At 40.2% G+C, this 26374-nt stretch overlaps 1 protein-coding gene across 5 annotated transcripts in view; it reads left to right on the top strand.

Moving 5' to 3' along the window:
- The window catches only part of igsf9ba (immunoglobulin superfamily, member 9Ba), a 79333-nt gene that overhangs the window by 33938 nt on the left and 19021 nt on the right, over nucleotides 1–26374 (top strand). For all 5 annotated transcript variants that reach the window (XM_037775999.1, XM_037776000.1, XM_037776003.1 and 2 more), the window contains exons 4-12: nucleotides 5414–5565; nucleotides 11892–12009; nucleotides 16699–16840; nucleotides 19590–19735; nucleotides 21253–21395; nucleotides 22350–22490; nucleotides 22585–22704; nucleotides 22799–22949; nucleotides 24431–24554. In XM_037775999.1, the coding sequence (XP_037631927.1) occupies nucleotides 5414–5565; nucleotides 11892–12009; nucleotides 16699–16840; nucleotides 19590–19735; nucleotides 21253–21395; nucleotides 22350–22490; nucleotides 22585–22704; nucleotides 22799–22949; nucleotides 24431–24554 (1237 nt within the window). The remainder of the gene's footprint in view (nucleotides 1–5413; nucleotides 5566–11891; nucleotides 12010–16698; nucleotides 16841–19589; nucleotides 19736–21252; nucleotides 21396–22349; nucleotides 22491–22584; nucleotides 22705–22798; nucleotides 22950–24430; nucleotides 24555–26374) is intronic.

The following is a 26374-nucleotide window of genomic DNA, read 5'->3' as shown; positions in this document are numbered from 1 at the left end:
GCGCACCAGCCTTTTTTTTATTTTAAGTTAACTATCTACACTGTAAAATAAAAAAAACACAGACCCTGCCACTGTGTCACTGGGTTAGTGATGGGCTGGCATTTAGGTCCCATTTGGTTGACCCAAATACCAGCTCATTTGTCCACCAGCTCCATATATCCCCCATGTGTGTCTGCCCTTGTCAGTCACTAATGGGTCCACTGTGGCTACGAATGGAGCCCATGTGAACAATCATCCTCAGGCCCACGAGGAACCCAAAGATGCAGATTTAAATAATAAGTGGACATTTTTTTTCTTAGCATTCGTCTCCTTATTGCTCACATGGGCCTTAATGTCAGCCCAATAGGGACCCATGTGTTTGACAAATGGACAAAAGTCAGCCATTGTTAAGCGATATAAATATAAATAAATAAACAAATGAATAAATTAGGGCTGTCAAAGTTAACGGAATAATAACGTGTCAACACAAATTAGTTTTAACACCACTAATTTCTTTAACACATTTACGCAACTTGCGATTTTTAGTTTGTAATTGGCTCAGTTTTAAAGTTAGAGTGAAGATACTGGTATCATATGAAACTGGAGCCTAAGCAATCCAACCATGTCATACTAAATAGTGCTCCAAACTTGGCATGGCCATTTTCAAAGGGGTACCTTGACCTCTGACCTCAAGATATGTGAATGTAAATGGGTTCTATGGGTACCCACGAGTCTCCCCTTTACAGACATGCCCACTTTATGATAATCACATGCAGTTTGGGGCAAGTCATAGTCAAGTCAGCACACTGACACACTGACAGCTGTTGTTGACTGTTAGGCTACAGTTTGCCATGTTATGATTTGAGCATATTTTTTATGCTAAATTCAGTACCTGTGAGGGTTTCTGGACAATATCTGTCATTGTTTTGTGTTAATTGATTTCCAGTAATAAATATATACATACATTTGCATAAAGCAGCATATTTGCCCACTCCCATGTTGATATGAGTATTAAATACTTGACAAATCTCCCTTTAAGATACATTTTGAACAGATAAAAAATGTGTGATTAATTTGTAATTAATCGCAATTAACTATCGTGATTTAATACTTTAATCGATTGACAACCCTTAAATAAATACATTTATATTTTGTATATATATGGCTCTATGATTGCCTAATGTGACACAGTGACCATCTCAAAACACAATAATATTGTGTAGTCTGATCCTACCATAAGACAAAGGTAGGATGTGAGTGTGGCAGGGGGAAGTGAGTCTTTTACTTCTCTTAATTACAAACCATTATAATCCAGATTCTGTGGAGTACCTTGCTGACATTAGAAAAGGGAAGAAGGTCTCCTTGAGGGCCTCTTTCTTCTCTCTGTAACAGTTTACACTGAAACACACGTTATGCGTTTGAGGCTTATGATGTGAAATCAATGAAAAGTGTGTACTCTATGTAGCCGTATTCTCTTAGGAGCAGAGACATGAAAAGGAAGACCAAGCGGGGGAATAAAACGATGCAGACGCACTCTCCAGTTAGTGAGCAAATAACTTGCGAATGTTCTGTATAGCCTTCAAAGAATGGGCCGAAACCCTGCGTTTAACTTACTGTAGCATCCGGGCCGCCTGCTGGTGTGCTGTGTGGTCTACAAAAAAGAACTGTGGGTTCTTCAAGCATCTTTTAATGTATACAGTATAATGGATGAAAAGCTGCAGTAAGTAGGGCGTGAATGTGATACTATTTTTGTAGAGCAACTCCCCGGTTCCTCAGCCACAGTGACACCTCCTCTGTGACGAGCTGTACCTGATGGCGTGAAACAACTCCCAGGTTGACCAATGTACCTGCTGTTGTCACCGCCATGTGCGCCGCCTATTTACCGTCAACTGATGCTTGATCCCTTGAGGAAATTCTGAATTAATAAGATTATTAAGAAGCAGTCAGATGCTTTAGTTAAGTAAAAGTACCAATATCACAATGTAAGTAAATGTCCTGCTTTTAAAAGTCTTTACATTTACTTTAAGTATTAAAAGTACAAATTCCTCAGCCCATGTATCTGATGTATTATTATATATTACATTCGTAATGCTGATGCATTTTACTGTTGTAGCTGGTCGAGGTGGAGCTAGTTTTAACTACTTTATTACAGTTTGGTAGTTAAGTTCCCAACCTTAGGGTCACAAGATAAATCTGAGGGGTCGTGCGGCGATTAATGGGAGAGGGCTAATGCGTTTTTGCTACACCAATTTGGATTTATTTATAGGCCTTTCTCTAACCTTTGCTTTATTTGTGAACCTTGTTAGGCCTGCGAGGGACCGAGCTGGAGGCACAGGTGGATTTTCAAAAGTTTCATTTACCCAAAAATGACAAAATTTGCAACAAAGTTCTGGGCTCTCAGCACTGGTAGCTCAAAGGAATAGAAACTAGAATGACTTAGAGTAAGGCAAGCTTATCTGAAGACAAACTAAAGTGTTGCACTAAATGTGCGCGCTACAAATAGAAACTAATCTACTGCCAACAATACTAAATAAACTATGAGTATGATGTATGAAACAAATACTATGTGCCATCATGTATCTGTTTCCTGATGTATCTGAAATGTGATGTATATGTAATGTGCATAAGGTCAACAAACTAAATCAGGAGAAAGTAAACTATTAAGTGCAAACTATAATCTATATAGTCAGTGTATTACACACACTAACTGGCTATTGCAGTAAGCTAGTAAGTGGCTAAAATTGTTCTGCTGTTCCCGTCCACAGCAGCTTTAACTCGCTGTCAGACAGCCCTCTCCGACGGGGAACTGAAGCCGTAATATTGCTCTCTTCAAAGCCACCAGACTCCATTCACAAAAACATTAATTTTACATCGCAGAACACAGGAGTATACATACAACCCCTCTTCAAAAAATCCAAACTAATCTTTCAGTTATTCCCAAATTTGTTTAACTTTGACTCAGCTAGTGCTAGCGTTCACATTCTTCATAACCTTATTGATTAGCTTACTGTGGTAGCCTACGCCACCGCTTTTTGCTAACGTCTGAGTGGGCGTTTCCATTTGAAAAAAAAAAAAAAAATGTGATGGTGACAGATGGACCCGCCCTTTAAATCATGCGATCATCACAGGGCCTTAAACAGTTATTTAAATGAAACCATCTGAGAGGTTTAAAGGGGAAATCTCTTCTTCCAAAAAACTCATAGACATCTGAAACGTGACAAGGAGTCCCAACTAGACACTGATTTTATAGAAGTGGTCACGAGCCAAAAAGTTTGAGAACCTCTTGTTTAATCTTTGTGCAGTGCATTGTATTTTATAAGCTTAGGTTTTTTAATATAAAATCTTAAACTGAAAAGCAACTTTTAGCTAAAGCTGTCAAATAATTGTAGTAAAAAGTACAATCATGGTTAAAGAGGACCTATTATGCTTTTGTCTTTTTCCCTTTCCTTTAGTGTGCTATCTAGTTTTCCGTGCATGTAAAAGGTCTGCAAAGTTACAAAGCCCAAAGTCCACGCTAAAAGGAGTTACCCACAGAAACACTGCTCTTGCGTTGACGCAAAACACCTTGAAGAGGTCTCGCCTTTTCTTCGGTAACGTGGTGATGTCACTAAGTAACACATTAGCATAATACCTGTCTGGCGGCTAGTTTGGCAAGCAGTCAAACAAAGCTAATAAGAGCGGAGCTGGAGTGGAATCCGAAGAGTTTGGTTAAGTTGACCAATCACAACAGAGAGGGCCAGTTGACCAATCAGAGCAGACTGGGCTTTTCGAGATGATGATGAGGCGCTGCAGCAAAGCCGGTATGAGAAAAATAAAGCGTTTTTTGAGAACGTAGAAACCCAAAATACAAGAATGCACCTGAAAATGAGCTTAATAGGTCCTCTTAATGAATTATGATAGGTCAGATCTACCAATGAGAATTAATACAGTATCTTAAGGTAAAAGCACAAACTCACAGTGAAGCAGGTTGATAACTGTAATGATGCATCACGATCCGTTTAATGTAGCCGTTGACCCGTCAACTACATGAGCAAGCGATACATAAACCAGTCATGCATTTTATCTCCATTAATCTACTGTATCATTTAATGTAATGAGTGTTAGAGAGTGAGAGGGCAGTATGGACAGGCAGATGTCTAAACGTGCTAATTGGGCGATTTGTTTACTCCATGCCAGGTGCTTGTGTGCAGTCTGAAGCATGGCAGCACTCCCAGCGGCAAGCGGTGACCCACTTGTATAGCAGCGCCTATTTTCTCTTTAACTAAACACTGTGCCACTATTTATAATCAAAATATTATGGTGAAACACTGAAAGCAGCTGGCGGAGGAAAGTGCAGCTTATTGGCCTGCAGTAGGTGGTGAAGAGCTCCCTCGTGGCTGTTAGTGATACTCAGGAACATCAGGTGGAAATGCAGTGATGCCGCTAAGTGGTTTCTTTAGGTTTTGAAGAATAAATGGCAACATGAGGGGGATGCCTGTCGCCATCACTGGTCCCTGTTCACTCGGGTGTCTAGCCGTTTCAGATAACTGTGGCATCACCTGCTATCTGAGCAACATCTGTGGACCAGAATCATGATTAGAGAGCTGCATACTGCCAGTGAACTTTGCTACCACTTTGTCCCACTGGCCAATGGTGGTGCTACAACAAAAACATCCCCTGTGGCCCAAAAAGCATTTTCCTCATATACCACTCTTGTAAAAAGGTGGATGACTTATTTCTTAATAACCACAGATTTTGACTAAAGACTTGTTGTTGACTAAAGGCCATGGATGCGTTATAGGATACTTCACATAAAAAAAGATTTTCTATGCTCTAGAGGGAGGAAAGCTCTTGGAAAAGTTTAACAAATATTAAACCTCAATGGTTTAATATTTGTTAAATTAAATCTAAAAATATTATGCAGAAAAACAAAAAACAAGATCAAGAGTTGACAGCCATGCTCTTTGAGGTGCTTTGCGCTGAAGGCTAACATTAATGCAAACTTGCTCACAATGACTATGCTAAGATGCTAATGTATAGCAGGTATAATGTTTACCGTATTCACCATCTTAGCTTAGAGGCTGATGGGGAAAGTCATTAGTTTTGTAAATATTTGGTCGTAAACTAAATATTATTGGACATAAGTTTTCAATTGATGATGCTACTACATGGAAATCACCAAAGTCATTGGGATTCATCCCCTGGGATCCATGAATGTCTGTACAAAATTTTATGGCAATCCATCCAATAGTTGTTGAGATATTTCAGTCTGAATCAAAGTGGTGGACCGACGGACACTGCCAACCATAGAACTGCTAGCGTGGCAAAAAGTCTATGTAAAGCTACGTATGAAAACAGAAACAACATCTCAAACTGAAGACAACACCAGACAGGACATTTTCATGCAGTTTAATGATTATTGTTGTAATGATTCCTGTTTTCCCTTTCTCCACAGCCCCACCTTCATTTACAGCGACGCCGCCGCAGTATGTGGAGGCGAAGGAAGGGGGGAGCACTCAGCTTAGCTGCTCTGCCCAGGGAAATCCAAAACCAGTGATCAGCTGGCTGAGGGAGGGGGAGGAGCTCTTAACCAACGCCAAATACTCGGTAAGAATAATAATAAATAACTGGCATAATTCTGATTTATGATTGTGTACAAATATAGAAGCAGGGCTTGTGCACAGATGGTGTCCATCTGTACTGGAAGTATGTTATGGACTATGTCTCACTCGCTAATATCAGCTTATTCTGTTGTTGTGCTCAAAAAAAAAACATTGTTTTGTGATGAAACCTCAATACATGCTAATACTTTTGGAAGTTGTGGTGCAGAGGCTTTAGTTATGTCGCAGGTCAAAAACAATAAAAAAATGCAGTTGGTTAACAGGTAAGAAGACATTCTCAATTAGAGTATTTATTACAGTTTTTACACCAATTTTATATATGTTTTAGTTAAGTTAGAAGTTGTGGACCTTTGATAGATTAAAGGACCAGTGTGTAGGATTTGGCGCCATCTAGTGGTGTGGTTGCAGATTGCAACCAACTGAGTACCCCTCCGCTCACTCCTCCCTGTCCAAGACTGCGGTAACGTGAGCCACCAAGTGCAAAACCGTGGTAACGCCGTTCACCTCGCTCAGAGCCCATCCTTACCATAATAACATTACTTTAGGAGCACCGGAAGTCAGACGGCGACTGGCGGTACCACGGTTTTGCACTCTGCGGCTCACATTACGGATAACTATGGTGGCCTTCAGGTAATGTAAAAACGCGAAAGGCTGTCTCTAGATCCAGTGTTTGGTTTGTCCGTTCTGGGCTACTGTAGAAACATGGCGGAGCAACATGGCGGACTCCGTGAAGAGGACCCGCTCCCTATGTAGATATGAAGGGCTCATTCTAAGCTATCAAAAACACACAACGATTCTTAGTTTCAGGTGATTATACACTAATGAAAAGATAGTTATGAATAATTTATTCCATTTCTGCAAAAAAGAATCCCTGAAATATTACACACTGTTACTTTAATGATGACAGTCAATGATCGTAGCGGCAGTCAGGCCCTCCCTGCTTCTCTGTAAAACTAAGCCTTGAATCACGTAAACAAACGTTAAGACTGGCAGCGCGTCTCACATTTTCCGAGAACCTCTTTGTTGTCTGGTGATTTTTATTCCTGTGGATAAACTCCCCAAAGTAGACGGTCTGATGTCATGACAAGATATTTCTGGCATAGCCTCAGCGTGGTTTGATAGAAGCGAAGCGTCTCAAGCTACATAAACCATCAACAATAAAACATCAGGTGGCGGATCGTGGCGTCAGTCGCACAAGAATCAAAGACATTTAACACGCCGTTTCATTAAAGATGACTCAGAAACACCACGAGCTTCAGAAGACGATGACGCGTCGCAAAATAAAAGGTGTAAAGGTGCAGACTTAACATTGTTGAATATGTATAACAAGAGTGTTGAAGGGCATTTTTCATTGTTTTTGGAACTTTTTGAAAGGTGGACGCCTCCTTCCTTTTTCTGCATGCCTTCACATTCTCATATGTCACTGATATTGCAGTCTGCTGCTGTCAACTCTTTACAGCCGCCTGTGTGATACAGGAAGTGACAGGAGTGTCTGTTAAGGGCCTCTTCTTCCTTTCTCGTTCGTTTTTCCCTTTTTCTCTCCCCCCAGCCGCCTCTTTTTAACACCATCCCTTCAGTAAATGATTAGACAACATTCTGATGCATTATTAATCTCCTTCTCCTGCATCAATATTACATTAGTCCTAATACGAATGTTACACTAAAAATGAAAATCGCTAGTGAGAGCCAGACGCTATACTTCACTGGCTTCGCCGTTATGTACTGAGAAAATGTAAAAAGCCGAGCGTTTATCAGCTGTCTTCATCCATTTGGGGGCTCCAGCAAAAACCTCAGACTTGAGAAAGCTCTTTCTTGTGGTGAGAAGAGTGTGTGTGTGTGTGTGTTTGTGTGTGAGGGTAAATTTGCTCACCCACATGATCAGATCCATGGAGACGTCATGGAGAAAGGCAGGAATGTAACAGACAGGGTTAGAGAAGAAGAGGAATCCTCATCCTCCTCCTCTCTTTACTTTACTTTATTACGTTATTTATTTGCACAGACAAAAAAAAAGAGCCACAAAACAAAGATGCTAAACAAAACAGTTTTGCAGGAGAAGACGGAAACCTAGGTGGGATTATAAGGGTCTTCCCCAAAGTGCACTCAAATGACAAGCGAGCAGGAAAACAACAGCGACCTCCTGCTGTTTCAGAAGCCAGTACCAGTCTCTCTGGATGTGTCAGTGAAGTGTGACACAAATTGAGATTCTGCCTTCGTCTCATGCCTCTCCTTATCTACTGCTTCTTCGTCTTTCCTCTGTCCCCATTCCCCCTCATCTCCTCCTCCTCCTCTTATGCTTTAATCTTCTCCCCCTCACCTTGGATTGAGTACAGCTGTGGCACAGGAAGTACTGGAGTGGACTGATGACCGTTACATATCATCAGGTCCTGTTGAGTTTACTGTCTGTGGTAGTCTGCTACAATCACTGCTGAGTGTAATGATTTGATTTTGATAGATTCTGTGCAACACAAAATCACAGGATTATTAAAAGAAGAAGTATAACTGGATTTTAACGGAGGTGTGATTGCATACAAAGTTAATGGAAAAAGTGCCGTTACATGCAACCTCTCCGGGGTGTCGCAACCTGACACGAAGACGTGACTTGAGCGGATAATTTGCATGGCTCAAACCGCTTCACAAACCTACAGAGACGAGAGGGAAAAGAAGAGATTGGAAGGAAATATCAAAGACCCAGTTGATGTGTGCATTGCTGGCTAGCTTACAGCTAACGTCTGTACATGTACAGGTGGTACATTGGATGTTTGGGCCAAATGAGCATGTACTGTACAAACGCTTCAGTGGTCAAATTTGTGTGAAACCTGTGACAGTGAAGACCCACTGAGCATGGAGCAACGTCAAGTTCTTCACCATTCATTTTCTATGAGACACGAGCAAATTGCTTTGCAAGGCATTGTGGGATTCCAGGCGATGTGGGACCAAGCCGCCAGGAAGAGGGCCGGGCTTTGAAGCCAATTTGACGCATGGATGTATATAGAAAACTGGATACAGCATTCATTCCTGTGAAAGTTGCTCAGCGGTGCATGAAGCCAAAAAACCTCGACTTTTGAGCGATAAAGTACCCGGATCATCCGTAGATCTTTCGCATCCATTGGGCCCATAGAGCAGGTGCACTAGCGTCTCCCAGCCCGCGATCTGGGGCTCATTCACATGAACGGCAGCACAAAAATAACTCTGGATTCAGCTATTAGTATTTTACAACTTTTAGGACCTAATTATTTAAATAAGGGCTATTCAAGTGTTCGTACTGGGAAGTTGATTTACCTAAAAAAAAGTACCCCCTGATTTACAGACGTCTCTTTGCCAATGAAAGGGGGAAAAAGTATTTTTGGGCCCAATGGCATCACGTGACGGACACAAAAGATGTAATTCGATGTTTGGCCACTTTGTAAAATTTGCTTCAAAGCCCTGTGCACTACCTGGGAGCTTTATTTGTCATAGTGGCTAAACGATGGTACTATAACTTCCATGTCTGTCACGTGATGCCACTGGGCCCAAAAAGACTTTTCCCATTGACTTATATTGGGAAAGAAATGTCTGTAAATCAGCGGATATTATATATAAACTGTGTATATATATATGTATATATATATTTTTTTTTTTATTTTATTTTTTTAAGTAAATCAACTCGTTAAATCATTAGGTCCTAAAAGTTGTAAAATGCACTAATACTGTAGCCAAATCCAACCAATGGATGCCGAAGTCAAACTTTTTTGGCTTCTTGCGCCACTGAGCAACTTTCATAGGACTGAACGTGGCCCCTTCTCCAATGCTGTATCCAGTTATCTTTATACATCCATGTGTGGGACTGACTAGCAACATGGAAAGATGGTGGGGTCAAAAATTCAAGTTCAAGGGTGAAATTCGCAGTATTTTGCCAAAAACTTGCAAAAAAAAAACAACACATTTGGTGGGTCAGGAAGTTTGTGTTTTTATGCGGGAAGATCATTATTGTACTTTCTGGGTTCCCTGGCCTCAAGAGTTATAGATACAAACAAAAGCAAAGTACTATATGGCACATTGTCGGAGAAATCGTAGGTTGCTTATTGGCACAATGTTTACTAATGTTAATTGCTAATGAGCAAGCTACTTGTTAGCACCTTTTACATTTAACCTTAACAACTCTACATTTATGAATTCTATAAAAGAGTCAACAGTAATTAAACACACATATCTCAGTGAGAGGCATCTATTTTTATGATTCTTAACATGAGCCTCAAATGAGAGCAGCTCAGTAACGGTCACTGGTATGCGGAGGAACAGAACAAAGTCGTCACTGCAAGCATGTAATTAAAATATAGACAATTTTAATCAATTTTAATCTCTTCCAACTTTTTGAATCAATACAAACTGCCTTCCGAGCCTTGAATCGATGCTTCACAACACGTCAGTGTTTGGTTTTACACTCGTAGCTCTCAGCACGCCGCGCGCCACGTGTCGTATGTTACACAGCAGTGATGAACAAAGTGTTATCTTGTGATGATGATGACACAGTTTGCCAACAGACTGACAGAAGTTAAATGTTGCTCGTGTTGATCTACTAGCAGCATCTCTGGGCCATAAAACATTTGAAAGACAGATGAATAGGAATAATTCTGCAGGCGTAGCAGATTCCCCCTCAGCTGCATGAATGGACAGACTACAGCTGTGTGTGACTTGAATGGACAGAGCCTCTCGCAACCTGTTGCATAATTTATGAGGGTTTTTCTATTAGGTTTGGTTAATGTGTTTCTTCACCACTTATTGCTTCTCATCAGTGGCTGCACACGGGGATGCGCAGCAACATGGAGTTAGACGTTTCCAAGGTTACAACATGCAGGAATCAGACCTGGAGTTAATTAAAGCGCGACACATTCATGACTTCTAAGTGTTTGATGTATTTTCTTTAGAGTAGACTCTCACCACAAACTTACTCTAGAGTTGTATGTCATTGATCAGTGGTGGAATGTAACTAATTACATTTACTGAAGTACGAATTTGTGGTACTTGTACTGTTGTATTCCACTTTACTCCTGTTCCATTACAATTAAGATTTTACATACAAAACATACGATGGGTTTATGAAATATGATGTTTTAGATTGAACCGCCCAGCACTGTATAAATGATTTTTCAATTAGTCAATCGACACAAAATTAATGATAATACAACTATTTTGATAGATGTTTAATGCTACAGTTAATTTAATCATTTTGGTTGGATAGAACAATTGGAAGATGTCTCTTTGGTCTCTGGCACATTGTGATAAGCAGTTTTCACAATATTCTGACATTTGACCGACTAAACAATTAACTGATTAATCAAGAAGAAATAACAGTTGATTGATCAATAATGAAAATAATCATGAGGTGCAGACCTATAAAATATGATAAGTTAAAAACGATCTACTGTTTTAAATCAGAATTCAATTCAATTTATCTGAGTCTGAGGTGACATCTTCTTTAAATAAACTTTTATTATCACACTATATTGTACACAGCACTGCACACAGTGAAATTTAACCTCTGCATTTAACCCATCCTAGTATTAAGAGCTGTGGGCAGCTACTATATAGCGCCTGGGGGGGTGGCAGTTTTGGGGGTCCGGTGCCTTGCTCAAGTGCACCTCTGCATTGCCCAGGAGGCAAACTCGTCTGGCACCTCTCTAGCTACCAGTCCACACTCCGTACTTGAACCGGCAACCATTCGGTTCCCAAGCAAAGTCCCCACGGCCCGAGCTACTGCTTATGTCCAACCCAAAAAACTCCAACGTATTCTATTTACTATCATAGAAGCCCAATAAAACTAGCAAATATTCACATTTGAGAAGATGGAATCAGTGAAGTTTGGACATTTTTGCTTAGAAAATAACAAATAAGTATTTGATTACCAAAATTGTTGCTGATTAATTTAAGATAAGATAAGATATTCCTTTATTAGTCCCGCAGTGGGGAAATTTGCAGTGTACATCAGCAAAAGGGGATAGTGCAAAAAACAAGATGCATCAGCTAACACAGTAAAAAAAGAGCTAAACAAAGTGTAACAAAATATGAACCATTTAAATAGAAGGAAGTATAAAAATAGGAGCAGTACATACAGTAATGACAATAAACAGACTATTAACAAAATTGCACAAGTGGAAAATTATATTGCACAGTGAGAATTAATGAATGAATGAATCGACTAATTGTCGGACCTCTAATCTGAATATTTCCTCCAGCACTCTCTTTGACAACCTGAGACTTGCTGTTTTTCACATGATTTGAATGTGTTTTATGAGAGGTTGGACATTTATCTGTTTCTCCTGTAATTAACCACAGGTACATGATGGCAGTCTAACCATCCTTGCCATCACTAGAGATGACAGAGGGGCGTATACATGTCGAGCCTTCAGTGACCAGGGAGAGGTGCTCCACACTACCCGTCTGCTGGTTCAAGGTATTGTATCCATAAACTAATCACTATATCAACGCCCTACATGAGACTTTATTAATAAGCGTTGTTGACAAATGTATTTGCACGGATCGCCAGATTTTGAAATGAAAAAACATGTTTCTACCTTAGGCCAAATATTGCATTTGCATCACTAAAGTAGTTTATTATTTATACTTGAAGGCATTTACTGTAGCAGCATTTAAAAGCAAAGCCATGCAGCTCTCTGGTGTACTGATGTATGTAACATACCTTCTGAGTCTGTATCAGTCAGTCAATAGCTCAGTCTGGGGCTTGTGTGTGTGTGTGTGTGTGTGTGAGTGTGTGTGTGTGCTCTTGTGCACAGCCATGTGTGTACGACGGGATCTGTCTGTGAGAGCGTCACTGTCTGTCTCCGGTCCATTAACTAGGCTCTCTGCTAGACACAGATCGGATAGATGGTTGTGATACCAGCCTCCAGTACTCTCTCCTGATACAGCAGGGAGTTAACAGTGTGTATTTAACAAGCAGCTGAGCATCTTGCTTTTACGGTCGAGTTAGCGTTAAGTCTATTTTAATGCCTGACTTCCGTAGGTGCAAACAGAACAGTGGAATTACTCCCCTCTTTCTTCCCGGTATAGTAAATGCATGTGCACGCTCACTGCAAACACCACATTAAAAAATCATTGTGTTGTAACCCAGTGGATAGTGTAAGCAGTGGTGCGTGTGATGCAACTGCATTAAGTCTGCAGGCCTCCAGTGGAGCCGCTAATACTACGATGCTCGTTCTTTCAACCACAGCACACTGCAGCAGTGGAGGAGGTTCAACTGTGGACTTCTTGCTTTCCACGTGAGAGGCCTCCATCATATCAAAACCTGACTGTATAAAACCGGCCATACAAGAGCCCTGCATTAAAACATAACATGAATGGTTGAGATACAACCAAACATAATGTGAAAAATATGTGATGCATCTGTAAACTGCCATCACGTAATATTTCTTGGTGTAAATTCAATGTCGTAAAATAATCACTGAGAAGGAAACCATTATTGTATGACGGCAGCCCGTTGGCACGAAAAGGCGTATGAATGCCACGATAAAGCATAAGGGATTTAGCGTGCAATAAGAACGCCTTTCTTGCTTTTGGCGTGTCATTTGTACGCCATGTAGTCTGTAAACACATCCACGTAAATATGCTAAGCTCAGAGGTAAAAACACACAGTTTTTAACCAGGAGACCGGTGTTTTGGTTTGTAAGGTTCGTTAAGTTTGCAGAAACTGCAGACGTTACCGTAGATTTGTTGCGTGGCGTACAAATGACACGCGAAAAGCCTAAAATGCGTCCTCATGACACGCGGAATGTCTGTCTAATGTCCTGCTATTTATACACCTTCCTGTGAGACCAGGTTGATGACGATGAGTATTACGGCCACTGGGGAAAATATTTTCGAGATTAAAGTCATAATATTACAATAAAAAACTTGTAATATTTCCAAATTAAATCGTAATTTTACATGAAAAAAATTCATAATATTTCAAGAATAAAGTTGTTATATCGGGAGAGTCAAAAAGAGTCATGATATGATGAGAATAAAATTGCAGTATTACAAAAAGTGTGTCCCCTGAATATCCAAAAATAATCAAGTCTCAAACAGTCCCAATCCTAAAACAGTTTTGCATCTGTCGTGTCATAAGACTTTATATTAAGAATATTGGAACTACCTGATTTGATTACATTATGTTGTATGATTTCCTGTTAGTTTGTCCACCCCTGTTCACGAGATAGATGTACCATGCCGTAAACATGTTGACCTCTGTCGTATTAACATCAAAATAATATCAGTATGATGTGTTACATAAGATAAGAGAAGATAAGCCTTTATTGATCCTCAGAGGGGACATTTGGGTTTGCAGAAGCACAAGGACAGAAAACAGAGAAAGATAAACATAAAATAATTAATAATTAGAAGTATATGACAGAAAAATAAGAATAGAATAAAAATAGAAACTATAAAAGAGCAGTTAGACTCTTATACATAAACAATGTCGCATTCCACCTCATAAAACCTTTCTCATTGTATGCAACCATAAAGTAAAACTATAGAAATCTACAGTTAGATCTAATAATAAAACCACCAAAATAAAAATGTTTGCACAGGTGTTGCGGCTCGTTGAATATGTGGCGTGAAAAGCGCTGTGGAATAAAATGCGGGGTATGATTAAGACTCAGAGCAATAACACGCAGATATCTGAGGAGTCATGATTCTCACTGTCGTGATCTGTTTTTAATTGTTATGTGAGGCACCCGCGCAGTGCCGTCAGCGGTCCCACCTGATGCATTAAAGGCGCGCATGCGGAGAGGAAAATAACCAGGAGGCTTGTATCTGGGCCCACTCATAAAAGACAGCTTACCTTTCATGGCTTCTGCTGTTTTATTGAGAGTTAAGAGCAAACCTTGAGCACCTCGGGGGATGAGAAGGTTACAATGTGAAGCACGCATAAGCTCCGACACTGACTACTATTAAGGTTAAAGTAGCTGCCTGCTCACTGTACTTTACATGAGACTGTGGTGATATATTGTAAATAATACATACAGTAGCGTGTGCTCGTTCTCACTCTGTTCCTGAAAAGAATATCCACAGTCCCAAAGTGTAAGCAGAGTAGGCCTGCATATGGTTCAATCAACATGTTCTCATCCCAATTCGTCACATACTGACGCTCTGTCAGACCCCTCGGCGTCACTTTTCCCTCGCAGTAAACACACGCTTAACATTGTGAAAGAAACAAAAGCACTTTGTTAGGTTTAGGAAAAAATAAAAATGGTTGGGCTTAAAACTACTAGTTTTGTACAATGAAAAAATGAGACCTAACGTTGTGAACTTGGGACTTGAACAAACAGCTGATTGTAAAGTGAAAGTGAAACTTAACGCACGGGACATGAACAGTGGTCTCCTGGATGAAAGCCCTGTGTTTGTTGGACCCATCAACCTTCCCTCCCGCACGCCCTGAGTGTCTCTTTCGCTCTTTAAAACTACGTCACCACAGTACTTTACCTGAGCGTTTTCTGTTGCCACAGATGGATTTACATTGAAGTTACTTGAAAGCCCGGTGTGTCTCATACCGCCGCTAAAGGGTGCCTTGTGTGTTGGTATAACGCCGATGGCCAGTTTCAGTAATTTAACGCTCTGGGAATGAGAACGGGCTGGTTCAATCGGATTTTTTTAGGATTTAATAATACTTTTTATCCCTTTAGCGGTCTTCTCTACCGTCATCTCTAGCACTCGGTCAAAGTCAGCCGTCAATACGGTAAAATCTAATGTTATTCCTTTGTACGTTTGTTGAAATAATGATATCAGTTTCATTTTCAGATTTAAATGTTTTAAATGAAAGTACAGTCAGTGATGAGGTAAATTCAGGGTGATACTTTGGTAGTACAGTTACAGATATATTTATCGCTTTACTGTGTTTAAAGGAGGTGGTGCAACTTCTGCTCAAAAAAGTGCATCCAGATTGAAGTGAACTGGAAGTTTTTACGAAGAATGCACTGCTTGTCCGTGTTGTAGTCAAGATCACCTAAACCGAGACAGCCAAGAGCAAGACCAGACCAGTACGAGTCCCACACTGCATGACATACTAACAATAAAATTTGGAACATGCAAACCATAAACACCCACAGAAAAGAAATGAAGAACCTCTTCATTCATCTCTTTTATTGCCATATACTGTATATATATGTACATATATATATATATATATATATTAATCAAAAGGCATTGCAGAGGTGGTTTTGAAATAAAATCCTGAGTCCACTTTGACAGACAAGATCGAGTAAAAATGTGGTTGATTCTGAGACGAAACCGAGACCTTCAAAAAGTGGTCTTGAAATCAAGAATGATCTTCAACACTCCTGCTTATCATATGACTTTTCGTTATTCTTATGTGATCATGAGTTATTTTTAATGCTTATGTTATATGTAAAATGTTTATTTATTGGGTTTTAGACATTAAAAAAAGACATGTGAGTATTTAAAGTATTTAAATTCACTCTAATGGAGACAAAAATGTATTCAGGCTATAAATTTCGAACATTTGGTAGAGGCCCTTTATTAAAAAACTGTGTTCAGTTGAAACATTGTTTGTAGTTACTGCCCAAAGCAACTAAGAAAATGAAAGGACCATATATTTGTATTTTGATACCAGCTGATCAGATGACTGTGAAATGTGAAAGTGCTCAGTCAGATAAATATCACCTGACTCAGTTCCCCTAAAACTCTATGGAGCTTTTTAGCATCTTTCAGCCCATTGTTTTAGTTTAAGGGTCCAAAAACGTAACTGTTTTGGTGTCATTTTCAGGGGCAGCAGGGATCTGTTTTCATGGTAAAAGCTCTAAAACCCCACTGCACACTACCTGTTCACTACCAAACAGCAGACAGACACAGTTAGAGACTAGCTGGTGAACATAGTGGAGCATTTAGCAGCTAAAGAGCCAGATATTTCCCTCAGGGGTTCATAGAGGAGAGCGAATATTGAATTTTCATTCATCAGGTGACCAGAAACACGACTCTGAATGAATGCTAATGTTGCTGCGTGTTTGCTGGATGTGTAAATATGCAACTGTTTAAAGCTTATTCCCCCCAAAAAATCTGTTATTGCAGCTATAAATGGTTAATACAGTAGACTACAATGAACTAAAACACTTGTTTCTGCTTCTCTCAGGGCCTCCATTCATCGTCTCTCCACCAGAAAACGTCACTGTAAACATATCCCAGAATGCACTCTTCACCTGCCAAGCTGAGGCGTATCCTGGCAACCTGACCTACACCTGGTTCTGGGAGGAGGACAACGTCTACTTCAAGAAGTAAAGTTATGATCAAGTTCACTTCTGTACTGTAGCTGCAGGGAAACATCTCAGTTAAGCACTTGGGTGAAGTTAAGACTTAAAGGCCTCCAGCTCAGAGGCATTTAAATCACCACCACACTGGCTGCATTTATCCCAAAGCTTTTGTGAGAGTGACATTGTGTGTCTCTATGAGTGTGTGTGTCTATATATATGTGTGTGTGCGCCGGTGTCCTGTCCTACCGCGGCCCCAGAGGCAGTAAGAGCGTGTCTGGCGGGGGTCTGTCTGGACAGTGCGAGGCGAGTTAGTGCGCTCTGATGACAATATCACATGACTCGGGCCTTGTGTCATCATGTGCTCTGAAGCGTAGCCAGGACCTCCGCGGGCTCCCCAGAGCAGGTCTTTAGAGTCGGAGAGGGTTTTACAGCCAGCACAAGTGGGAAGGACGAACAAGCGGACGGGAGTTTGACAGGCAGTGAAAACAAGTGTCTAAAGGACTTCCACAGAGGAAGTGCACTGAAGTGTCCCATCTAATTCTTTTTAACAGCTTTCATGGCGTCAATCTTGATTTTTTTTTTTTTTGCAGATTAGGTAAGATCAGAAGGTTTATAAGAAGTGGGAGTAGTAGTTTAAGAAGTTGACAAGCAGAGATACGGCGGAACTAATGACAGAAATGAAATGACACCACAGCTGAGTAGGAGGAAAAGCGTAAGACAACAAAATGCATGAATGCAAAGTAATGGAAATAAACGTAATAAATCAAAGCAGCTATGTCTAGTCACAGAGGCCAGAGGATGCACTGCTTCATTCAGTTGTTATTCACAGCACACACACCATGTAGTAACATACACAAGTTATATTACTTATATCATTATATTGTAGGGCTGGGCAATAAGGCTGTGTATTGGCAAGAATCTGGTGATACGATATGTATCATAATACAGGGGTTACGATTCAATATACTGCCATATATTGCGATTTTTTTAAATATCATTTTAGTAAAACTGCCATATAAAGAAGACACCACCATATGCAAAAAATCTGTTTTAAAAAAGTTTACTTTTTTATGCAGTCAGAACAGTGGGATTTGCATTTGCATTCATCACAGTCCCTGTAACATCCAACATCACAGCACTACTTTGAGAGGACACATACACTGAGAGGGCTCAACTCTTTGCAAATGAAATACAGTATTGACTAAGTTGTTTGTATGTAAACTATTAATAAAAAATCAACACAGTGTTTTTGGGAATCAGTACAGTATCACAAAACATAATATCGTGATATTACATTTTTCGAAGGCTGCATTACAGTAAAGTGGTGTAATTTTCTGAACTTACCAGACTGTCCTAGCTGTTCTATTATTTACTCACTTAGTGATTATATCCATTACTGATGATTAATTATCAAAAGTCTCATTGTGTAAATATTTTGTAAAAGCACCAATGGTCAACCCTACAACATCGTCACAATATCGATATCGAGGTATTTGGTAAAAAATATCGTGATATTTGATTTTATCCATGTTACCCAGCCCTGTTATATTGTATTTTTATATAAATATATTCTATGCTATATCATGGTATTCTCTTCCATTTCTTTTATATATGTATTTCATAGCATCACTGTATAATATACTGCACATATATTACTGTATATATAACACTGTGTATTTTAATATATATTATTATTATAATTACTTTTCATACCTATACATTCATTATATAGTATATAGTTCACACATCATTGCTGTCACAGTTTCACAAAATTTTTTTTCACACTAATATTTGCACAGTTCACATCACAATTCAGTCCATAGTATATTAATAGTACTTATTTAATTTTTTATTTTTGTCATTCAAATATTCCCACGCTGTCAAAATAAAATGTTATCATATTTTATCTTATAATATTAATACACTTTATTTATAGAGCACTTTTCAAGATCCTAGATAACTAAAAACACACTAAAGGCAAGAGGTAGCATGTCATTGTCTCATCATCCGTCATCTTATGTTGTAACGTATGGCTTTATTAATAGTCAATAAATCATTAACTAATACTTGACAGTTCCGTTATAAGCCATTAATAGGAACAACAGTTGGGTTTCTAAGTTGTAACACTTATGTATTATATACATACAATATAGTAATAATGCAGTTATACATGTTGGTAATCCATTAATAAACAAGTTGTTGATGAATGGATTTTGGTCCATTCATATGGTCCGATCAGTCAGAGGGCTTTTTCACAACCTGGCAACCCAAACGTTGTTTTTATTAATGGCTTACAACTGATCTGTAAAGCTTTTGATTTACTAACCATTAATAAAGCCATTAGTTACAGCGTGTAAACCCTTAATAAAACAGGGTCATATTAAAAAGTGGCGCCATTTTATTTAATGACATATTCTGTTGCATGATAAAATTGTCTCCCTGTGTGGACAAGGAAAACAGCTCCATTAAAAACAACAGAATTTGTGCTCCATCATCACGGTGTTTAATTTTAAATGGTGTCAGGAGGAAAAACACAAAGGCTGTACCATTTGGCGATTAGGACAATTAGCAGATTTATTTGAATCTTTTGCTCTGTACTGTGTGTTCCTCCTCTCAGAGCTGCTGTTTGACTCTCTGCTGCTCTCTTATGGCGCCTCAACGTAATTCAGAAAAGAAAAAATAGATGTGTGCCTTTTTTTTTCTGTTGGTGTGTTTCAGTTACACGGTGCGTGACAAAACGTGTGTGTGTGTGTGTGTGTGTGTCTTCTTGCAGTGATCTGAAGCTCCGAGTGCGCATTCTCATCGACGGCACCCTTATCATCTTCCGGGTCAAGCCGGAGGATGCTGGGAAATACACCTGCAGTCCGAGCAATAGCCTCGGTATCTCGCCCTCGGCATCAGCCTACCTGACTGTTCAGTGTGAGTGTTACCGTGGCAACAAAGTGGGTGGGGGAGGGGCGGGGGAGACGGTACAGCGAGCTGTGTGAGGAGGAGAAGAAGGGAACAGCAGCAGCAGTATGGAGGCTGCTCTATTATTTGGCAGCGCTGCTCTACCGCTGTAATGCAAAGTAACCTTCTTGAATTTCAAGGTCAGACGTGACGGATAGTCACACAGTTTGTTTTGACTGAGCCTCCTACTGACCGTTTTCACATTCTGAGTGGGTTTTAATGATACAATTATCATCTATCCCGACTCCAGCCTCATTCCTGTGCACAAAGATGGAGACGGGCTCGTCCCCAGACTCCATTTTTTCCTCGTCTCTTTTGAATCTGGCTCCCCTAAAAATGAAACGCTGACCTTCCTGTTCATCAGCTCTGACCGCTGAGAGAGAGAGAGAGACGCCACTCCTGGCCATCTGACGTTTCATCGTCAAGCCCTTGTGTGTGTCGAGCTAATTTGCTCCCAAGTTGCCGCTGGTCATTGATTACTGTGCTACAGTGTGAGAGAGAGGGAGAGAGAGCCCCGGGATTCACAGGCACTGCAGGCACTGATTTCACCACTGGCCTCAAATACAGCACATCATAATTAAACCAGTGTCCTGGATGCTTCATGCAAAACATACTCTGGGAGGGTCTGTATTTATCAAACATCTCAGAATCACTCCCAGGAATTACACTGAAAGTTAACCTAGGACTAAAAATAAGAGTCATTTATCAACACTTAGTTTCAGCAAGTAGAGAGAGGACTTCTATGAGAGAGTGTGACGTCGCCCCATCCAGCGCCACATCCTTTTACAGCCTATAATAGTGCAGCACCACATCTTGCACAGCGATGATGTGTAAAGCCCTCTTATTCCACTAATTCCCTTTTCAACTACACGGCACTTATGTTCACTAAAAGCAAGGAAAATGTGTTATTTCTGTAATGTAAATGTACCGTACTATTATTTTAAATGATTAAAAAAAAGAAATAGCTAGATAAAAGACCCTATATTAAATTTTAGCTGTTGTAATTAAATTGAGATATCCTTTATTATGCAGATGACCTAGTCCATTATCACCATCAAAATTGTCGATTGTGACAGATCATCATTGCTGCACAAAATCAGTTTTGAAAATGTGTTTTAACTCTTTTAATAAGCTCATTGTCATCAAGCATTCCTAAAACATCGCTCCTCTCCTCTCAGAATAGATCTGCCGGAACGTCATCTCATGGCTACTTCCAACAGGTTAGGACACATCTGGAGCGCTCCTAAATTTCCAGTTAGTCGATCAAATTCTGTTACTTCTAGTCCTGAAAATAGGACCAAAATTGCCTAGAATTTTTGGCCAGTTAGGAGATTTCCTACTTTGAGACGCTTGATAAATACGGGCCCTGGTCTTCTCAAATCAAGCAATACACCACATGTCCATTTCTTTACACATTAGATTACATCAAACGACCAAATTGATAATGTATCCAGCATCCATAACTCTGATCTTTCCTTTACGTCCAGACCCTGCCCGAGTGATCAACATGCCCCCGGTCATCTACGTCCCACGGAAACTGCCAGGCATCATCCGCTGCCCGGTGGACGCCAACCCACCTGTGACATCAGTGAAGTGGGAGAAAGACGGCTATCCTCTCAGAGTGGAGAAGGTTCGTCTGCCTCGGGCCTTTGTTTAGGCTCCTCTCTGTGTTATAATACATTTACTGTTACACTTCTACATTTAAGTTGGCGTTGGTCAGAAAGTTCAAATTTATTGGCAAGACTTTACTTTAAAGGTTCAGTGTGTAACATTTAAGGGGATCTATTGGCAGAAATGGAGTATAATATTAATAAGTATGATTTCTTTAGTGTATATTATTACACAACTTTGTTGAATACTCGATTCTGATTGTTAAATCACAGCGTTCTACCGTCTGTTATTTCTTTATAGCAGACCATTGCTATGTATAACAGACCGTTGCTATGGGCGCAGCTCGGATGTTGGACTCTGGCGGACCATTTTGTTTCAAATTATTGATTTCTTCAGTGAGTAGCCGTGTAATAAGCGGGATAATGTACAGCGAGCCGGTCATTGTTGTGAAAGAAACCCCTTCAAGGCATCGCCTAATGCCGCTAAATCCTACACACTGCACCTTTAAGTCGCCCTAATTGGCATTTATAGCAGTATACAAACATTTAATGAACAGTTTATACCACAATATAAGTGTTTGTTAATGCTCAGTGTATGTCAAGAATCACAACTTCTTCTATAAAGACATATTTTATATCATTATTACAACTGTGATTTACTATATTGTCATTCCTGTGGGCCCTTATGTGTCCCTATGGCTTATATCTGCTTACAACTACATTATAATATGTTATAAACCATCCTTTTGTTATCATTTCGGCATTATTCGGACATTTGTCATGTTCAAACTGTTTTTGAAGTGCCACGTAGATAAAGTATCTCTCTGCTCAGAGCTCTCCGTCTGTCGCTCTGTTTATCTACTATCTAATCTACCGTCACTGAGGTCACACAATATGTTGCGCTGCCGTTGAAGGCAGGTCTGCGTTACATAAGCGTTGAAATCAGGCATTTCAGATGCCCCCTTGTCTTGCAGTACCCCGGTTGGAGCCTGTTGCCGGATGGAAGTATCCGTGTGGCGGAGGCCACAGAAGACTCCCTCGGCACTTACACCTGTGTGCCTTACAACGCCCTGGGTACCATGGGCATGTCCCCCCCTGCCACTTTGGTGCTAAAGGTACGTCACTGCTTCATGTTTGGTTCTGTCTGCTGCATCGTTTTGTGCCCAGAAGTCTGCATGATGGCGACTGGTGTTTGTGTGTTTCCTCCAGGATCCCCCTTACTTTAATGTGAGGCCTGGGGGGGAGTACCGTCAGGAGGCTGGGAGAGAGCTAGTTATCCCCTGTGCTGCTTCTGGAGACCCTGATATACCATCCATCACCTGGAGAAAGGTACGGTAGACAAACGCATAACAAAATCTCCCAGTAACTCATCTCCTGCACTTGTTTTTACGTCCTGAAATGTTTGTTTCCGTGTCCATTGAAGGTGGGGAAGCCAAGCAAGAGTAAGCACAACATCCTACCCAGTGGCAGCTTACAGTTCCTGTCCCTCAGCAAGGAGGACCACGGAGAATGGGAGTGTGTAGCCACCAACGTGGTCACAAGCATCACTGCCAGCACGCGTATCCTAGTCATCGGTACAACACATCTGCACAGCGCTCTCAGCTCACCAGAGCTCGCTCAATTTCCTCAACCGACTGACCTTTCATAGTTATTTTGAGTTCATTGTGATCCCACTTTGCTGTGTGTGTTTTGAGTGATTTGCATGATAAGACCCTCATCCCTCAAACACCTCGCCTCTGCCCAATTTCCCCTTGGGCATCATTAAAATTTCATTCGATCTTATCTGTAATAGTTAATTTAAAAGCCTGAATCTGTAACTACAGTGTGGCATCCACCCCTCTGCTAAAACTCCATCACCACAGCCTTTGTCTGTTGAGTCAATGGACCAAGGACATCTTTTCACTCTTAGATAAATTGACTGAAGTGTCGACAAAGGCAGGCAGGGTTATGAAGTTTAAACAGAACCGCGGAGGTCCAGATGCACAAAGATTGTATTGTTATTCGCTCAGAAAATTATCTGTGTGTGTAAAAGTTTTGGTGCAACAAGACCTCAAATTGAACATTGTAGAAAGTCTCCTTTAATACCTATAATGCAAATTGTAGGGTTCAGATTTAATAACTAATCATGGTGCCTTTAAGTACCCTTTATAACTGTAGTGTTCTCAAGTTGTGATGCCGTCTTTACAGTAGTAATACCAGCCATTCTGAGTAGAAATGCACAAGTAGTAGCAAGTGTAGATCAGCCTTGATTATTATGGCAAATGATTTATGTAAAATATACATATGCATATCAGTGAGAGGCACAAAAGTTGCATGTTTTTTTGGGGGATGGTTAGTGCCGCATACTTTTCACTCATTGTGCACACATTGCTATTCCCTGCTGAAATCTTTATTAGATTCTAGTCCAGACCTTTAAAGGAGCACGCTTCATATTTAGCGTAAAGATATGAGAATGGTGTGAATCTTTTTATCTAACTTAGACAAGTGTGTTTCTGAAAATGTAGAACTATTCCTTTAAGTCTGTGTTTATGCATCGTCTGCTGGTCTTTGACATGTGAGCCAGTCACTAAGTCTGCCCCAGTAGCCCGCTGCCCCAGTGCCTATGGAGGGGTTATGAGTGTGGCACAGCTGGCGGCGCTCGGCCTGCCTCCCCGTGACCAGCTCTCAGCTGACAGGTGTCGCAGGGCGGCGGAGACAGCTGTGCTCCTCAAACCGCCACGCTCAGGTCTCTCTTTTATCCCAGTGAGAAGTAACTGGCTTGGGGCCACGTAACAGCTGTTACGTGGGTGGGATGAGCGGAGCTGCAGACAGCACTGCTGCTCTTGAACTCGACCTTACGCCGGTCACCACCTCAGCGAGCATCACGTGATTTCGGGGAGAGCAGGCGGGCGGGCGGGCGTATGATGCAGCACAGCATTTTTGGGGGGCAACAAAAATGCTGCTATAGTTTCATAACTGCAAGTGATATTGGATGATAATTGTAAGCAGTTATACATCTGATAAGTAAATGAATATGTTGTGCTTTTTAAATGTATTCCCTCTGTCTGTCTCTTAGGCACCAGCCCACACGCTCCTGGCAATATCCATGTATTGCCCTCAACAACCTCTGCTAATGTGTCCTGGGAACCGGGATATGATGGCGGCTTCGAACAGACGTTCTCCGTGTGGTACGGTCCAGTGTGAGTGCTCTTATTTAACTTCAAATCAATGGCAGCAGTCTGCAGATGTGGAAACTCTACCTGGAGGTTAAGGGCCTACAGTTTGACATACATTTCTCTCTCCTGCCCTCCTCACTGACGATGATAAAATATGTCAGAAATTCAATCCGAGGCAGACTTGTTTTGACAGCATATTTCTCGGGGTATTCGGTAGATGTGCATGTGCATAATTCATGGTGTGTATTGGGAAAGTAACATCTCACTCAGCATCGTACAGTACACGAGGTACATGCACCTGATAGTACTCAGAGGGTTTTCAGTGGTGGATACAATTTCACTAGGTACCTGTACTTAAGTACTGTATTTCTATTTTTTGCTACTTTATACTTCAATTCAGAGTCAAATACTGGACTTTTTTTCTCCACCACATTTATTTGATAACTCAAGTTACTTTGCCGATTCGGATTAATAATACGAAATATAATCAACAAATAAATGAGGATGTATTATTATAGGTTAAGTTAAAACTTTATTGATCAGCGAGGGGAAATTCATCAGCTACCCAGCTAAATATAGTCCCACCTTTACCAGCTTGAACAAGTGATGTACACATCAGTTCATCAATAATTATAATCCAATGATATAATATGATTTTGAAATGAGACATTCTGCATAATGAGTATTTATACTTTTGGTACTCTAAGTACATTTTGATGCTAATACTTTTGTACTTTTACTTAAGTCAAATTTTGAATGCAGGACTTTTACTTGTAACAGATTATTTCTACACTGTGGTATTGATACTTTTACTGAAGTACAAGATCTGAGTACTTCACCACTGCCGTTTTTTAATTTTTTTTATTTATGTGAGTGTATCACTTGTCCAGGTATCACCAGATGCACATTTGTTGACCTTAAATATGAGGAAAGAGACACTTCAGGATGTATTGACACAGCGTTCTTATGTTTAGTAACGTTTCACGTGGAGTTGAAACTATAAATTTGTGAGTCACAGCCCTGTAATTACCTTGTAGAGCCGAACACATAATAGCCGAGTGGAGTGAAGTACTGTGGCTGTAAACACAATAAAATAACAGTGATAAACTGACAGAAGGTCCTAACTCTAATGAGGTAAAATGCACCAAAGATCTAGGTTAGTTTATAAAAATACTGTTGTTTTTTTTACATTGCAACTTAAAAGAAGCAAATATAAATCAAGTGAATTTAAGATATAAGACTTTCTTGCTGAAGTGACCTTATTTCATGGATCATTCATAAGTAGTCTTAAAGGTTAGAAGGTTTCGCCAGTCATCAATGTTTAAAGTGAAAAATCAAACTTCAGTTACTTGCCAGTCACTTCTATCAAACCAATAAGAACAAAATGTTCCCTTTTCAATGTGAAGCTGACCGGTGTCATTGAAACAGGTAGAATTGACCAAACAATACACATTTGACAAGGTTATTAGACATTTTTGTGCACATGTGGACAATTGAATCTAGTTGCAGACTAGTTTGGGCTCGTTGGGTGTTCCACGCTCATCCACACAAACTTGTGTAAATACATTTGTAGCCAGCTTTTGAAGGATAATGACAAACGTTAGTATACAGTATGCACACTAAATTACTCAAGACTGGATACAGTTATGGCTGAATTATATTTCTTAACCGTGTTTTTTGTTTAATTTTCTTAATCAGTCAATCAAACATTATTTGAAACTTATTTGAAATTTGAACCTAATGCACAAAAGAAAAAAATATATAAACGACAATACCAAATGATTGAAAAAAAACACAATAAAATATATAAACGACAATACCAAATGAAAAAGATAAAGGAGTAA

The sequence above is a fragment of the Sebastes umbrosus genome, chromosome 7 (genome assembly GCF_015220745.1).
Source record: "Sebastes umbrosus isolate fSebUmb1 chromosome 7, fSebUmb1.pri, whole genome shotgun sequence".
Classification (NCBI taxonomy): Eukaryota; Metazoa; Chordata; class Actinopteri; order Perciformes; family Sebastidae; genus Sebastes; species Sebastes umbrosus.
The sequence above is the reverse complement of the archived record's forward strand: the minus strand, read 5'-3'. Positions and strand labels throughout refer to the sequence as shown.